This window comes from Lepidochelys kempii, chromosome 14 (genome assembly GCF_965140285.1).
Source record: "Lepidochelys kempii isolate rLepKem1 chromosome 14, rLepKem1.hap1, whole genome shotgun sequence".
NCBI lineage: Eukaryota > Metazoa > Chordata > Testudines > Cheloniidae > Lepidochelys > Lepidochelys kempii.
The window spans coordinates 40,084,097-40,100,925 of NC_136393.1; the positions used below are offsets into that span (position 1 = coordinate 40,084,097).

At 47.8% G+C, this 16,829-nt stretch overlaps 1 protein-coding gene across 1 annotated transcript in view; it reads left to right on the forward strand.

Annotated features, from left to right (window-relative positions):
- Positions 1-16,829, forward strand: part of LOC140904638 (uncharacterized) — an 819,798-nt gene that overhangs the window by 3,813 nt on the left and 799,156 nt on the right. Inside the window, 2 exon segments of the mRNA XM_078848368.1 lie at positions 85-1,103; positions 6,682-6,886. Coding sequence (XP_078704494.1) covers positions 85-1,103; positions 6,682-6,886 — 1,224 coding nt within the window.

Below are 16,829 nucleotides of genomic sequence, written 5' to 3' on the forward strand. Positions count from 1 at the left end.
GTTCCCCCCTTTCCCATTCCCCTTTTTGAGGGTTCCTTTCTCCATGGCAGAGAGAACGTTTCATGTCTGGATTCTCTTTCCCAGCAGGTGATGGGACGGGGGGTGAGAAACAGGAGGAGAATCCACAGCAGGAAGGTCCTGAGCAAGTGGAACCATGTGGGACAGTATCGGGAAAATCCAAAGGGGATGTTTCCTTGAGTCCTGAGCAAGAAGAAGGCGGTGAGACTCAGCGCAGGTCAGAGAGGCAGAAGAGCAACCAGCAAAGGAAGAGAAAGGATGAATCTACTTGCCAAGGGAGAAGTTTGGAGGATCCTAGTGAAATCATGGTCCAACCACGAGTCCACACGAAAGAGAAACTGTATAACTGCCCAGAGTGTGGGAAAAGCTTCGCTCAGATATCAAATCTCCTGGTACATCAGAGAATCCACACGAGAGAGAGACCCTATAAATGCCCTGACTGCGGGGAAAGCTTCACGCTGAACTCAGACATTATTTCCCATCGCTCAGTCCACACAGGAGACAGGCCCTATAGCTGCCTTGAGTGTGGAAAATGCTTTGCTAATTTCTCATCCCTTATTTCACATAGACGAATCCACACAGGGGAGAGACCCTATACGTGCCCCGACTGCGGGAAGAGCTTCAAGCGGAGCTCAGACCTTAGTAAACACCGGAGACTCCACACAGGAGAGACGCCCTATAAATGCCCCGAGTGCGGGAAAAGCTTCACTCAGAGCTCAAACCTGGTTTCGCACCAGAGAATCCACACAGGAGAGACACCCTATAAATGCCCCGACTGTGGGAAAAGCTTTAAACAAAGATTCAGCCTCATCGTACATCAAAGAATCCACATTGGAGAGAGATCCTATAAATGCCCCGACTGCGGGAAAAGGTTTAGTAACAGCTCCCAACTTATTAGACATCGACGAATCCACACAGGAGAGAAGCCCTATAACTGCTCTGAATGTGGGAAAAGCTTCAGTCAGAGCTGGGGAGTCCTTAGACATCAGAGAATCCATTCAGCAGAGACACCCTATAAATGTTCTGTTTGTGGAAAAAGCTACAAGGGGAAGGATTCGCTGAAGTCCCACCAGAAAGTGCACACAGCATAGAAGGTTTTGGGAGCTCTTCCTGTGGGGCAATGGATCTGAGCCCTCTGGAAGCATGTTTCATCTGAGGATGGTCTGGGCAGGGGAAGCAGACTGGTGACTGGTCTGGGTTTCAGTGGAGGGTGGTCGGTGAGGGAAAGGGGAGGAAGAAACACTGGGTACTTGGTAGATGAGTCATTTCAGGGTCTGGGGGGAGCAGGTGTATCAGTGGGGATACATTTCTGTGCGAGGGGCCCTGCAGGACTGTAGTTTATAGAATCATAGGACTGGAAGTGACCTCAAGAAGTCATTTAGTCCAGTCCCCTGCACTCATGGCAGTACCAAGTATTATCTCTAAACCATCCCTGACAGGTGTTTGGAGATCTTTAAGAACAGGTTAGACAGTAATGGAGATTTCACAACCTTCCGAGGCAATTTAGTCCAGTGCTTAACCACCCTGACAGTTAGGAAGTTTTTCCTAATGTCCAACCTAAACCTCCCTTGCTGCAATTTAAGCCCAATTGCTTCGTGTCCCATCCTCAGAGGTTAAGAAGAACAATTTTTCTCCCTCCTCCTTGTAACAACCTTTTAAGCTTGAAACCTGTTCTCATGTCCCTTCTCAGTCTTTTCTTTTCCAAACTAAACAAACCCAATGTTTTCAGTCTTCCCTCATAGGTCATGTTTTCTAGACCTTTAATCATTTTTGTTGCTCTTCTCTGGACTTTCTCGAATTTGTCCACATCTTTCCTGAAATGTGGCGCCCAGTTGGGGCCTAATCAGCATGGAATAGAGGGGAAGAATTACTTCTTGTGTCCTCCTTACAACTGCTTACAATTAGTTATAAAACACCAAGAGCTGCTGATCTGAAGTGACAAGATGTCAGTGATGCTCAATTTATTTGACGTCTCTGCAGCTGCAGGGAGGCAGGGGACAGAGACCGGAGAACTCATAGGAATACATTCCCCCAAAAGGATTTTGCTGTTTCGGTGTGGGCAGTATGGTGTAGTAGAGCAGGGGCTATTGGTTCTCTGGACTCCTGGGATCTAGTCTCAAATCTGAGTGGAGTGAGGGTAGAGAGCCTGGCAGTCAGGGCTCTTGGATTCAATACCCAATTCTGCTAGTGTCCCCTTGTGCGACCTTGGTCCATTCACTTCCTTTCCTCTCTGTGGGTCCGTTCCTCCCATCTCTACAATGGGGATAATAGCAGATGCCCACCTCCGTGTGAAGGCGTTAGGGGTCGCTGATCATGGTGTGGTCAGTGGCTCAGGAGGACAGAGGTGCCAAGAGAGGGAAAATGTCATTATTATTGTTGTTATTATTATTATTATTACTGTATTGTATTATTCTCTGATACTCTCCTGTCCCTTCCCAGCTCTCTCTGTTGGGGGGACGGCTTTCCTGAGTTAGCTTGAGTCCCTTGTCCATGTTTCAGGCAGGGGATTATGCCTGAAATAGCTTCCTGGGAAGGGATTCTCCCCTCCTCTGTGGACAGAGGGTGGGAGAGACGGGGTCTCATGGGTCTGTTTCAAGTTTCAGGGAGTCTTTATGTCTCTTTGATGTTTTTACCTCAGTAGGTTACTTTTTTGCCCAAATAAATGTCTAATAAAACATTCCTGGTCTGTCCTGGTCCCCCAGGAATTTCCTTCATTTTTGGGCTCTAGGGCCAGGGGAGAAGTTCCCCAGACCTGTTCAGTTTCCTTCCTGAGGAGGAATCACTCCCCAGCCCTTCTGCTGACGTCTCTTGTGAGGGCTAAAGGTTTAATTTCAGGAGAGGGCCATGCAGCTGTCAGAGAACTCAGCTAATTTACCTTCTTCTTTGTGTTTCTGGACCATGTTGCAATTTGAAAAAAAACAAGTGAGTGCTGTGTACTTTGCATGGGTTTTATTAGAAAATATAATCAAGCAAATATGTAGATTAAACAAACATATAACTGAGGCTAAAACTATTCTAACTTCACTAAACGTAGACGGAGTTGATCATGGTATTGTTTCCGGGTTTTTTTGGATCATCGATTTCCAATCGAATTAATACCGCAGGTACTCAGATCCCGAGGCTGATGAAAGAAAGAATTGCTTTTAGTTAATCCTGCGGCAGGAGACCAAAGGAGATGCCTTTAGTCTAACACCCTCTGTGACAGATGCAAGACCTTGGAAGTATGGAAACCTAAAAGACTATTGCAATGATATGTGCCATCGGCATTTTGTATCTCTAAATGTTATATGTACCTCTGGGAAGTAGGGATTATATGATTGCCCCATGGGGGAGGATAACTGAGCTTCTCCAAGAACTAAATCCAGTGGTGGTTAATTACTGAAGATCCCAGGGCAGTTAAACAGCCCAAGAGCAGCACCACTTCCTGGGATGAATTGCATAGACTGGCTCAGACCAGGTTCAAGAGGCCCAGGAGTCAAAGAAGGAGCATGTGGTATAAAGGGCCAGCCTGAGCTGATTGAAATACCTCATTATGAGTTAGTAGCCAAGAGGGCAAAACCCTGCTGGAAGGACTGGAAACCTAAGAGGGTCGCCCTGTGGAAGACGGCTGATAAGCTAGCATGCATGCAGACTGGTGGTTGTTTTATGATATGTGTTCTCTGTAATGTTTTTGTCCTAAAATAAATGTACCATGTTCCGTGAAAGCTGGCTGGTCACTGTAACCCTGAAAGCCCCTTCTGAAGTCCCCCAAAACCCGTTCTCACCCCAACAGGTGGCAGCATAACGTTCATGTTTAGCTCCCAACTGTCCCTTCCTCCCAGTGGCTGCAGTGGAGACAACTCAGGTAGGGGATTTTCAGGGGCCTGCTGGGGGGTTCATCCTGGAGCCAAATTTCCAGCCCCAGATTTGCCCAGCCCCAACAGGTAGGAATAGGGTTCAAAGTATTTACCCGACTCTCACTGCCAGAGGCGAATACCACAGATAAATGAAGAACCACCCAGCAAGACCCATGGTTGATGCCCATTCCCCACATACACCCTGGTATCATTTGACTATCATGTGTTCCATGCATTTGGGAAGTTCATCTGCTTTAACAGTGCTGAGGTCCCAGTTAAGGAGCCCAATGTTTCTGGACAAACTATCAAAAGTAACAGCACCAAGAGCAACCAGACATATTTAGCTGTGACACCATAACCAATCAGCTGCAGGGATTTTCTGTGAAGGGGTCTGTGTCATCACTCACCTCCTGAAACATGCCATAGCCTCACATGGATATTTGGAAAATAGATACACCCAGCAGCATCAGCCGTGGCAGTAGAAAACGGGAGATCGGGAATGCTATCCCTGGCTCTGGGAAGACAGTGTGGTGTACTGGTTAGAGGTAGGTTCACAAAAGCACTTATCTGTGGAACACTCAATCTGTGGACAATCTGAAAGGCAGCCTGGCTGAGTTGCTAAAATTTAGCTCTAACAGATTGGTAATCTGGAGTAAAATCCTGGCTCCCTTGAAGCCGGTTTAAAAACTCCCATCAAGTTCAGTGGGGCCAGAATTTTATCAGTGGTGTCTATTGCCATCTCTGTCTGAACAGACCTGGTGTGATCTTTCTGTTAATTTATTTGTAAAGTGAGCAGGTGGCAGCTCATGCGTGTTATTAACTCAGGGGCTTCCTGTCTCTCTGCCTGTCCAGCACAGACAGGCTCTCTCTCCCCAACCCTTCTCACGGAGGGGTGCACTGTGGAGGAGGGCCCTCGGATGAGAAGCTGGGCAGAGGATGCAGGAACAGTGCAGGGACTTACATGGAGTCATGGGGGTTATTGTTAAGAGGGACGAACACAGGGAGTGTGGCTGCGGGCGTCTGGGGAGGCAAGGCTGAAACCAGAAAGTCCAGAGGTGCCGGGGCTGTGAACTGCCCAGCCAAGAGGTGCCAGGGCTGTGAACGGCCCAGCCGAGAGGTGCCGGGGCTCTGAACTGCCCAGCCGAGAGGTGCCGGGGCTCTGAACTGCCCAGCCCAGAGGTGCCGGGGCTCTGAACTGCCCAGCCCAGAGGTGCCGGGGCTCTGAACTGCCCAGCCCAGAGGTGCCGGGGCTCTGAACTGCCCAGCCCAGAGGTGCCGGGACTCTGAACTGCCAAGCCCAGAGGTGACGGGGCTCAGAACTGCCCAGCCCAAAGGTGCTGGGGCTCTGAACTGCCCAGCCCAGAGGTGCCGGATCATAGAATCATAGAATATCAGGGTTGGAAGGGACCTCAGGAGGTCATCTAGTCCAACCCCCTGCTCAAAAGCAGGACCCATACCCAATTTAATCATCCCAGCCAGGGCTTTGTCAAGCCTGACCTTAAAAACTTCTAAGGAAGGAGATTCCACCACCTCCCTAGGCAACGCATTCCAGTGTTTCACCACCCTCCTAGTGAAAAAGTTTTTCCTAATATCCAATCTAAACCTCCCCCACTGCAACTTGAGACCATTACTCCTTGTCCTGTCCTCTTCCACCACTGAGAATAGTCTAGAACCATCCTCTCTGGAACCACCTCTCAGGTAGTTGAAAGCAGCTATCAAATCCCCCCTCATTCTTCTCTTCCGCAGACTAAACAATCCCAGTTCCCTCAGCCTCTCCTCATAAGTCATGTGTTCCAGACCCCTAATCATTTTTGTTGCCCTTCGCTGGACTCTCTCCAATTTATCCACATCCTTCTTGTAGTGTGGGACCCAAAACTGGACACAGTACTCCAGATGAGGCCTCACCAATGTCGAATAGAGGGGGACGATCACGTCCCTCGATCTGCTCGCTATGCCCCTACTTATACATCCCAAAATGCCATTGGCCTTCTTGGTAACAAGGGCACACTGCTGGCTCATATCCAGCTTCTCGTCCACTGTCACCCCTAGGTCCTTTTCCGCAGAACTGCTGCCTAGCCATTCGGTCCCTAGTCTGTAGCTGTGCATTGGGTTCTTCTGTCCTAAGTGCAGGACCCTGCACTTATCCTTATTGAACCTCATCAGGTCTGTGAACTGCCCAGCCCAGAGGTGCCAGGGCTCTGAACTGCCCAGCCCAGAGGTGCCGGGGCTGTGAACTGCCCAGCCCAGAGGTGCCAGGGCTCAGCCCTGGCAAGCCCTGGGACAATTAAGCACTCCACCTATTTCACCTTCTTGCCCCCTGAACAAATTCTGCGCATCTCTCCTCTCCCCCTTTAGCTCCCATGTATAGCAGGGAGCAGATTCGGAGAGCAGGTGAGGGCAGCAGGCTTCAGCAGATGTTACTAAGCATGCTCGGATTCCTGCACAGCTCTCCACCCCCACCCCCTTGGGAGGATCTGATTGTTCTGAAGCCTGTGGGGGTGAGCAGGGGGATGTCGGGGGCTGTAGTTCTTGTCATACACCACTTTCCCCCAGGGAACCCCTAATCTCTGCAGCCAGATGCTCTGGGTATTGCTTCCAGCCTGTCCCACCCAGCCCCAGGGAGGGCTGCAGCCCGGCTTGGTATCAAGGGGCACAGGAAGGGGCTGGATCAGCTGAGAGCTGTGGGTTGTGTCTGGTGTTTGCAGTGGGGAGGCAGAGATATGTGCTCCTAGGTGCTTCTGCTTTGCAAATAATCATAATAATGAATAACTGTAATGACAGGGATGAGAGACCGCGGCTCCTGCATTGCAGCTGCTTCTAATCCGAGCTGTTTGAAGTTGTTGCCGCCTCCATTGTGAGCCTGGAGCCGGGGCTGAGCCGCTGCTGCTCCCTGGCGGGTCTGTGCTGGGAGAGACCTGCACTCATCAGCCACCCCCCCCCCCGCCCCCAAGGGACTTTCTGCGGGGGCTGGAACCAGCCCCGGGGGCAGCCCCCGGCTCTGCTGCCACCAACCCCTGAGCCGGAGCCTGCAGGTAAGAACTGATCCAGCTGCGGGAGAGCAAGCGCCCCTGGAGTGGGACAATGGCGGGGGAGACGGAGGAGACTAATGGGGGGCGGTGTAGTGTAGGTTTCAGGGTAGCAGCCCTGTTAGTCTGTATGCGCAAAAAGAAAAGGAGGACTTGTGGCACCTTAGAGACTAACCAATTTATCTGAGCATCAGGTTTCCTGAGCTACAGCTCACTTCATCGGATGCATCCTATGGTGTAGTGTAGGAGAGCACTCCGCTACCGCCAGCACTTACCGATCCCTGTGGATTGTAAGGAAGGGCTATTGTAGGACACTGCTACCTGACGTAGCAAGTGCCTACAGGTAGCAGCCTCTTGCATCCCAGGGTATGTGAAATTGCTACCTGTAGAAATGTGCTACTTGTAGCAGTTAACGCTGGGTACAGATTGTAAGAAACAGTTTTTGTAAAAAGATGCTACTTTATTGGTACATACTTGGAACCTGTTATCCTTTTTCAATCTGCCCTCATAGGTCATGTTTTCTAGACCTTAAATTTTAACAAACTTTGTAAGTGTACCGTCTATGCCATTATCTCAATCATTAAGATTTTGAATAGAAACATATCCAGAACTGATCCCTGGAGAACCCCACTCATTGTGCCCATCTTATTTATCGTTATGTCCATCTAGGTTTCATTTCCACAGTTTGTTTATGAGAAGGTCATGGGAGACAGTATCAAAAGCCTTACCAAAGGCAAGCTCTACATCTACCGCTTGTAGGCTTGTTACACTGTTAAAGAAAGCTATCAGGTTGGTTTTACATGTGAGACCGCTTGAAATACCATTTTTAGCCAAGTTGGACCTGTTTCTGCTGCAGGTAGCATGGTCCTACAGATAGCATTTTCACACACACACATATGTGTACGAACCTGCAATCTGTAGGGATGTGCTACCTGTAACACCGAGGGCAGATGAAGCTAATTCCTACAGATTGCCATTTCTCACACCCCAGGTATGTGAGACTGCTATCTGTAGCCATTTGAAACCTGCAGCAGAGAGATAGTGAATTCTTACCATTATCGGTAAGAGAGCTGCGAAGGGCTGTACCTGTAGACGCTCAGGTAAACAGTGTCTCGCGGCCAGCTAGCAGCTTTCCCTTACAAGCCCCAAAGCATAGTTTGAAAACCCCTGGCCTAGCACAATAAGCAAACCTACCCTGCTATTTTCATTAGGAGCAAAAGAAACTAACGCTGAATACTGCAGCTGACTATGTGATGTAAAGAAGTATCACACAGATCTCTCTCTTGTTAGAAGAGCTTTCTGCTAAGCTCTGCACATGCCCAGCCCAGTTACACTCCCTAGCTTCATCTGGCTTCTCTCCCTCAGCACAAAATGAAATACACACAAGGTGACATTTGGAAAGATGAGAGTTTCAGTTGATGAAACTGCCAGATAATAGCTGCTGCTGCTGGAAATATAGTGGGGGAATATACCAGAGAGATTACACTGATCAGGCCTTTTGAGAATTTACCAGGGAAATCCAGAAATTTTATAATTTGAGATTCTGAAGAAAAGTACAGGGGAATGGGAGCCAGGATTTCCACTGACTTGCTATGTAACCTTTGGCAAGTTACATCACCTTGTGTGCCTCCAGTTTGTCCTCTCAACTTTCCCCTGCCCTGTTAACTCAAGAGTAAATAGGCCAACTACAATTCTGATTTCAGCAGCAGATCTTTACACCCCTCTGGACCTATCAGGAGGTGTTAGATAGAAGTTGCTGTGCCTCCCACCTCTCTTGTGTGGTGTAGTGGACAAAAGAGATAGAGAAAAGATTTTTGCAAACAAACATTCCATTCCTACATGGAAACTATTGACACGCTTGATAAATGGAAGTGTGTCAACAAATTCTTTAAAAACAACTGTGTGGTAAGCAATACCTTTGAGAAACCATTCTCTGTCTTCATCATCCTCCATAACCATGTCATCAAAATTACCTGGGTGACTGCTTGAAACTCCTGACACTACACACCCCTCCTCTTCCGTGTGTGTGACCTCCACTTGGCTGTCGTGAGGCTTGTGAGATACATTGCCACCCACTTCTCCTACCTCTAAGGTTTTCACAGTCTTATACACAGCAATTTCCTTTTCCATGTTTCTCTGTGATATGTTTTCCTCACCTAATTTTGGAGGCTCTTTAAATACCTTTAGTTGGGAGATACTGTACAATGTTGCTAAACCTTTCCCTAACTTAATGACAGGTTTCAGAGTAGCAGCCATGTTAGTCTGTATTCGCAAAAAGAAAAGGAGGACTTGTGGCACCTTAGAGACTAACAAATTTATTTGAGCATAAGCTTTCGTCAGCTACAGCTCACTTCATCGGATGCATAAAGTGGAAAATACAGTGGGGAGATTTATATACACAGAGAACATGAAACAATGGGTGTTACCATACACACTGTAAGGAGAGTGATCACTTAAGATGAGCTAATACCAGCAGGGGCGGGGAGGAGAAAACCTTTTGTAGTGATAATCAAGGTGGGCCATTTCCAGCATTTGACAAGAACTTCTGAGGAACGGGGGGGGGGGGGGGGGGGGAGGAGAGGGAGGGAATAAACATGGGAAAATAGTTTTACTTTGTGTAATGACCCATCCACTCCCAGTCTCTATTCAATCCTAAATTAATTGCATCCAGTTTGCAAATTAATTCCAATTCAGCAGTCTGTCTTTGGAGTCTGTTTTTGAAGTCCTTTTGTTGTAATATTGCGACTTTTAGGTCTGTAATCGAGTGATCAGAGAGATTGAAGTGTTCTCCTACTGGTTTATGAATGTTATAGTTCTTGACATCTGATTTGTGTCCATTTATTCTTTTACATAGAGACTGTCCGGTTTGGTCAATGTACATTGGCAGAGGGGCATTGCTGGCACATGATGGCATATATCACATTGGTGGATGTGCAGGTGAACGAGCCTCTGATAGTGTGGCTGATGTGATTAGGCCCTATGATGGTGTCCCCTGAATAGATATGTGGACAGAGTTGGCAAGGGGCTTTGTTGCAAGGATAGGGATCCTAGGTTAGTGGTTCTGTTGTGTGGTGTGTGGTTTCTCCTCATTTTTGGAGCAGATGTTTATTCTGGTTGGATCGTCTGACTTTCACTCTGACTGAATTTCTGGCCTAGTGTCAAAACTTTGTTTTGAGTCAATCCACCAATGGAGATTGCATTTTTGCAACTGTTATTTTGCCTCTCAGTCTAGCCCTTAGTGTTTTTCCACATGCCGTTGTGTACATCTTGATTCTCAAATATTCAGTAAAGGCAGTATACAATCTCCTATAATGTCTTTCTCCTAATCACATCAGCCACACTATCAGAGGCTCATTCACCTACACATCTACCAATGTGATATATGCCATCATGTGCCAGCAATGCCACTCTGCCATGTACATTGGACAAACTGGACAGTCTCTATGTAAAAGAATAAATGAACACAAATCAGATGTCAAGAATTATAACATTCATAAACCAGTCGGAGAACACTTCAATCTCTGGTCACTCGATTACAGACCTACAAGTCGCAATATTACAACAAAAGGACTTCAAAAACAGACTCCAACGAGAGACTGCTGAATTGGAATTAATTTGCAAACTGGATACAATTAATTTAGGATTGAATAGAGACTGGGAGTGGATGGGTCATTACACAAAGTAAAACTATTTCCCCATGTTTATTCCCTCCCCCACCCACCCCCTGTTCCTCAGACGTTTTTGTCAACTGCTGGAAATGGCCCACCTTGATTATCACTGCTGTTACGAATTACACCTGGTAGGACACGCACACAAGTGCTGCGAATTATACCTGATAGGACACGCACACCAATGCTGCGAATTATACCTGATAGGACACGCACAGTTCGAATCGAGGCTGAGGCACAGAAATAAAGTCCACAACTGCAGAGTTCCCAAAAGACACTAAATTTATTACGCTTGAGCCAGGAGGAGACCCTGAATGCAGATTATACAAAGGTTATATACCTTTTAGCAAAGCATGTTGCCCTCGTGCATCGGAAACCTTAGCCAATAAACAAACCCTTGTCTTATCTACCACCTATCCCTGCTTGGTGCATTCCTCGTGCTATACCAGTATGTTAATTACACAGCATGGTCCTAAAGCCATGCATCAGTAACTTTTATTATTAGGATGGGAGGCCTCACATCAAGGCCAAGAGACAGGGAGTTAGAGACTGACAAAAACCAGATACTGGGAGTCCAGGCAGGCTGGAGACAAGGAGGAGGATTTTCATAGGGATTCAGTATCTAAGGATTACTCCTCCTGGTGTATGATGTGCTGGCATTTAAACAATGGTAGGCCCCAAACCAAAATGGAGTCACATGTGCTAACCTTTCCTTAACAGTCCTCCCTTTTTTTTTGTACGTCAGTAAGCTATATCAGGGCTGAGTAACCGCGCTGCAGGGTTAGCAACTGCCGACAGCACATACTGCAGCATTGTAGGCATACAAAAAATAGCGCAAAAACAATAACAGTCAAAAAAAGTAAATACAAAATATGCTGTCCCCAAGTCCCCACATCCGGTAGCAATGAGGTGAGCCAGTCCCAGACCTCCTGGAATCCGGCGCTGGTAGTGTGGAGGCTGATGTGGTGGAATAGGGCTGCCTGTTGCTTGAGGATGTGGATGTCAGTTTCCACCCTATGGTGCTGATTTACAAAAACACAACAGCTTGAGTTGACCAGAGCACAAACCCCGCCCTGATTTCCAAGGAGATAATCCAGGGCTAGGCGGTTTTGCAATGTAGTTTGGGATAGCTGGGTGACTTCAATTTGAAGGGCAGATAGAGCATCTGCAGTAGCATTTGCCATTAGTTTCAAAGCAGCTGAAATGTTAACTATAGCTTTTTCCAGCTCGCTTACTCCCAACCATGGCAGAAACCAATGCACAAAGGAGTGAAAGCCTTTGGGCGTTGAGAAAGGGGGTTTAAAGGAATACTTCGTCGGTCCCTCCATACTAGATTGCGGATCTCTCCCCGGGTCAGGTTCTGGTGTACTGTCACGGCGGGTACTATAGCCCCTAAGGTACATGGACCACACCATCTTGCTGGGAGAACCTTATAGGCTGTGTGATTGCATAACCAATACCAGCCAGACCCCTCGGGGACCGGCCACGGGGTTCTGGAGTAGGTAGAGGGGCCTCCCGCACCAGAGCTGATTTGGGTGGTGTCCACAAAATTCCCTACAAAAACTGTATTTTCTATGCCCTTACGTCATGACACACATAAAGCATAATTACCCTGGGCCACCATATCAATAGACCATATTTGGATTGTAACATTCCAGTTAAATGTAGTGTTTGCCCATAGCTTAGCTTGGAGTGTTCAATTAAGGGGGATAGGTACCCCTACCAACGGGACCCCCTGACCTAAATATGTGGTGGTATGAATACAAATCCAACACTGCGTTCGATTCTATGACAGTAAAGCAAGTGGCTGACTGAGGAATCAGTGTTAGAATAGTGCTCAGATCAGGGACAACTGGATGGGGGGCTATAGCATAACCATTTATAGCCCGTAGATCCTGAACAAATTGATAGACTGGACGCCCGTCTGGTCCCAGTTTAGGCTTCCTTACTGGAAGAATGGGAGTATTACATGGCGAACTGCAGGGGACTAAAACCCCCTGAGTCAAATAGCTGTCAATAAGGAGTGAGATGCCTTCTTCCGCCTTCCTCGGCAAGGGGCATTGTTTTACAGACGGAGGCGGTCCGCCCCCTGTTTTCAGACTCACTGGAACTGCTGATTTAAGAAGACCCACATCAGTAGGATTTGTGCTCCACAAAGTGTGGGGAACACTGGACAATTCAGAGGGCACACCAGGAATAGGGGTAACCGATGCCATAAGAGAAGCAACCGCCGAGTCCGGGACGGACATGCGGAGCCCCTCGGGGGTGCAATATATGTGTGCCCCCAATTTGCCCCGCACATCCTGCCGGAGGAGGTTCGCGGGGCCCTCCGGCATTACAACAAACCTATGTGATAGCTTTAAAGAACCAAGCTCGATAGGGACAGGGTAGGATAAAGGAGCCGGGCAGGGATTACCTTCTATACCCTGCACCCAAACCTTGGTATCGGACAGAGAGCCCGGAACAAAAATTAAAGTGGAGAGGGTGGCCCCAGTATCTACTAGAAAAGGCACAAGGTGTTCTCCACCTTTCAAATAAATTTGTGACTGTAATCCCAAGTCCCATTCCAACTCTCCCAAAGTCCCCAAAACCTCCGCCTCTAGTCACTGGGGGTTAACAAGGTTCCGGGGGGTGTTAGGGGAAAAAGAAGGATTAGCCTCTACCTGGCTCTTCCAAGGAGCCCCTCGGGGAAGCAGGGGACACTCCCTCCTCCAGTGCCCTGGTTGTTTACAATAATTACAATTCCCGTCCCTCATTCTATCCCAACCTCCCCCTCCTCCTGTCCCCCGTCCATGCCCCCTTCCCCTCATCTCTCCGTGCCCTTGCCAATGCTGTTTTCCCGAAGGAGCCTGCAAGGCAGCAGCTAACATACTTACCTCCTCCTTCTTCTGTTTACGTTTTTCCCGTGCTTTTTCCTCGTCCCTGCCGTTAAACACAAAGGTGGCCAGGCGGACAACCTCCTGGAGGGGTTTTCCTGGCCAATCGGGCACATGCTTAGAAAAATATTTTTTTATATCTGATGCTGCCTGATCAACATAAAAGGAGACCATCATAGGACGGTTTTCCTCTGCCTCAGGGTTTATACCGCCCCCATATACACGAACTTGCTTGGACAACCGGGCCAAAAAGGCGGAGGGGTGCTCAGTAAGCTCTTGCTGACATTCGCGGATTTTAGACCAGTTAGCCATTTTACTACCAGCTTTACGTACAGCTTCTAAAAGGCCGTTTCTACCTGCCTTTAAAAGTCCCATTTGAGTAGGCACATTAGGATTCCAATTGGGATCAGTCAGGGGCCAAGAAGCCCGGGTACTATCCTCCCCTGCCCAGCGCCTATTCGCATCCAGAATGGAATATTTCTCGTCAGGGGTAAAAAGTGTGTCCAGGATTACCTGGACATCTCCCCATGTAGGATTAAATGCGGTAAATACAGACCGAATGGTTTGCAGAACCTTCTCTGGATCGTCACGCAGGCGAGGCATCTGCTGTTGCCATGTTACTAAATCGCCTGGGCCAAAAGGGCGGTGAACATAGGGAAAAGCAAACCGTTCACTTCCGTCCGTACCATGAGTAACAAGGGGTTGCTGAATGAGGGGAGCTTGCAGAGTAACCGGTGGGTCAATGGTGGGCCCGCACGGGCAGGGGGGTGGCGAGCAAGGAGATGATAGGCATAAGTCAGAAAGCCGAGGGTAAGCCGCGGGAGGGGCAGAAGCACGCCGGGGAGGAGAAGAAACAGGCATAGCACAGAGCGGGGCTGAAGACCCCTGAGATAGATAGGAAAAGGAGGAGGAAAGAGGACGTCCTTTCGCACGCGCATAAGCCCAGTTGTCCCATACATACCAATAATCCATCTGGGCTGGAGCTTTGTCCTCCAGCCCCTTCTAAGCGCTGTTAATGTATCCCCAGCAAAGGACCCATCCGGTGGCCATTCAACAGATGTTTGAGTTGTTAGTGCTGGCCACTCAACCTTACATAAAATAACAGCTTTCTTCCTGCCTAACCCATGGGTGCCAGAAATATTCCCCCAATTCTTGATAATTTCAGACAAAGGGGTCCCCTTACTTACACTCTGCCCAGAACCCATAATGGGCTACCAAAAGAACACAAAATGTGCCACCTTATCGCCTAAGCGACGGCTCACACCCCCCCCTCCTCGGAGTTCTCAAAGGTGAACTCACCCTGTGCCGGCTGGAGCTGTCTGAGAGGAGGAGTGTAGTATCGCTTGTTGGGGCGAGCCTAGAGTCCCTTCGTGGTCGCCAAAACTGTTATGAATTATACCTTGTAGGACACGCACACAAGTGCTACGAATTATACCTTGTAGGACACGCACACAAGTGCTACGAATTATACCTTGTAGGACACGCACAGTTCGAATCTAGGCTCAGGCACAGAAATAAAGTCCACAACTGCAGAGTTCCCAAAAGACACTAAATTTATTACGCTCGAGCGTGGTGCCCCCCTGCTAGCCAGGAGGGGACCTTGAATGCAGATTATACAAAGGTTATATACCTTTTAGCAAAGCATGTTGCCCTCGTGCATCGGAAACCTTAGCCAATAAACAAACCCTTGTCTTATCTACCACCTATCCCTGCTTGGTGCATTCCTCGTGCTATACCAGTATGTTAATTACACAGCATGGTCCTAAAGCCATGCATCAGTAACTTTCATTATCAGGATGGGAGGCCTCACATCAAGGCCAAGAGACAGGGAGTTAGAGACTGACAAAAACCAGATACTGGGAGTCCAGGCAGGCTGGAGACAAGGAGGAGGATTTTCACAGGGATTCAGTATCTAAGAATTACTCCTCCTGGTGTATGATGTGCTGGCATTTAAACAATGGTGGGCCCCAAACCAAAATGGAGCCACATGTGCTAACTTTTCCTTAACACTACAAAAGGTTTTCTTCCCCCGCCCCCGCTCTCCTGCTGGTATTAGCTCATCTTAAGTGATCACTCTCCTTACAGTGTGTATGATAACACCCATTGTTTCATGTTCTCTGTGAATATAAATCTCCCCACTGTATTTTCCACTTTATGCATCCGATGAAGTGAGCTGTAGCTGACGAAAGCTTATGCTCAAATAAATTTGTTAGTCTCTAAGGTGCCACAAGTACTCCTTTTCTTTTTTCCCTAACTTGTTCTCTAATTTAACTCTTTTGCCCTCTACAGCGGCAATTTTGTATGGTCCCACGTAGGTAGGTTGTAGCTGCCCTCCCTTTCTTGTTTTCCTTCTTGCATTCAGTAGCGTGACAGTGTCATAAACCTTGAATGTTATTTCCCCATGTTTACGAGTCTTAGTTTTGGCATACTGTATTTATTGCTTTTCTTGTGCTTTTGAAATATTACTAATAGTTTCAGCATCACGTCTAGCTTCAATTTTCATGATATACTCTTTGTAGTATTCTTCATCGAGTTCCTCGAAATCTGTTGGCTTTGGAAACAAATGGAGAAGGACTTCTGTTTGTAAAATGAACAATCACAGAATAACATATGCACCTGAAAGCTGAACGACACTTACAGTGTAGTTGTCTGAGACCTGGTCTGGAAATCTTGCCTCAAAGCCAATCCAGTAGTCGATACGGTGACAATTTGGTTGTCATGTTTGGTTTTTTTCTCAAAGAAAATACAATGTCATCATAGAATCATAGAATATCAGGGTTGGAAGGGACCCCAGAAGGTCATCTAGTCCAACCCCCTGCTCAAAGCAGGACCAATTCCCAGTTTAATCATCCCAGCCAGGGCTTTGTCAAGCCTGACCTTAAAAACCTCTAAGGAAGGAGATTCTACCACCTCCCTAGGTAACGCATTCCAGTGTTTCACCACCCTCTTAGTGAAAAAGTTTTTCCTAATATCCAATCTAAACCTCCCCCACTGCAACTTGAGACCATTACTCCTCGTTCTGTCATCTGCTACCATTGAGAACAGTCTAGAGCCATCCTCTTTGGAACCCCCTTTCAGGTAGTTGAAAGCAGCTATCAAATCCCCCCTCATTCTTCTCTTCTGCAGGCTAAACAATCCCAGCTCCCTCAGCCTCTCCTCATAAGTCATGTGTTCCAGTCCCCTAATCATTTTTGTTGCCCTTCGCTGGACTCTCTCCAATTTATCCACATCCTTCTTGAAGTGTGGGGCCCAAAACTGGACACAGTACTCCAGATGAGGCCTCACCAATGTCGAATAGAGGGGAACGATCACGTCCTTCGATCTGCTCGCTATGCCCCTACTTATACATCCCAAAATGCCATTGGCCTTCTTGGCAACAAGGGCACACTGCTGACTCATATCCAG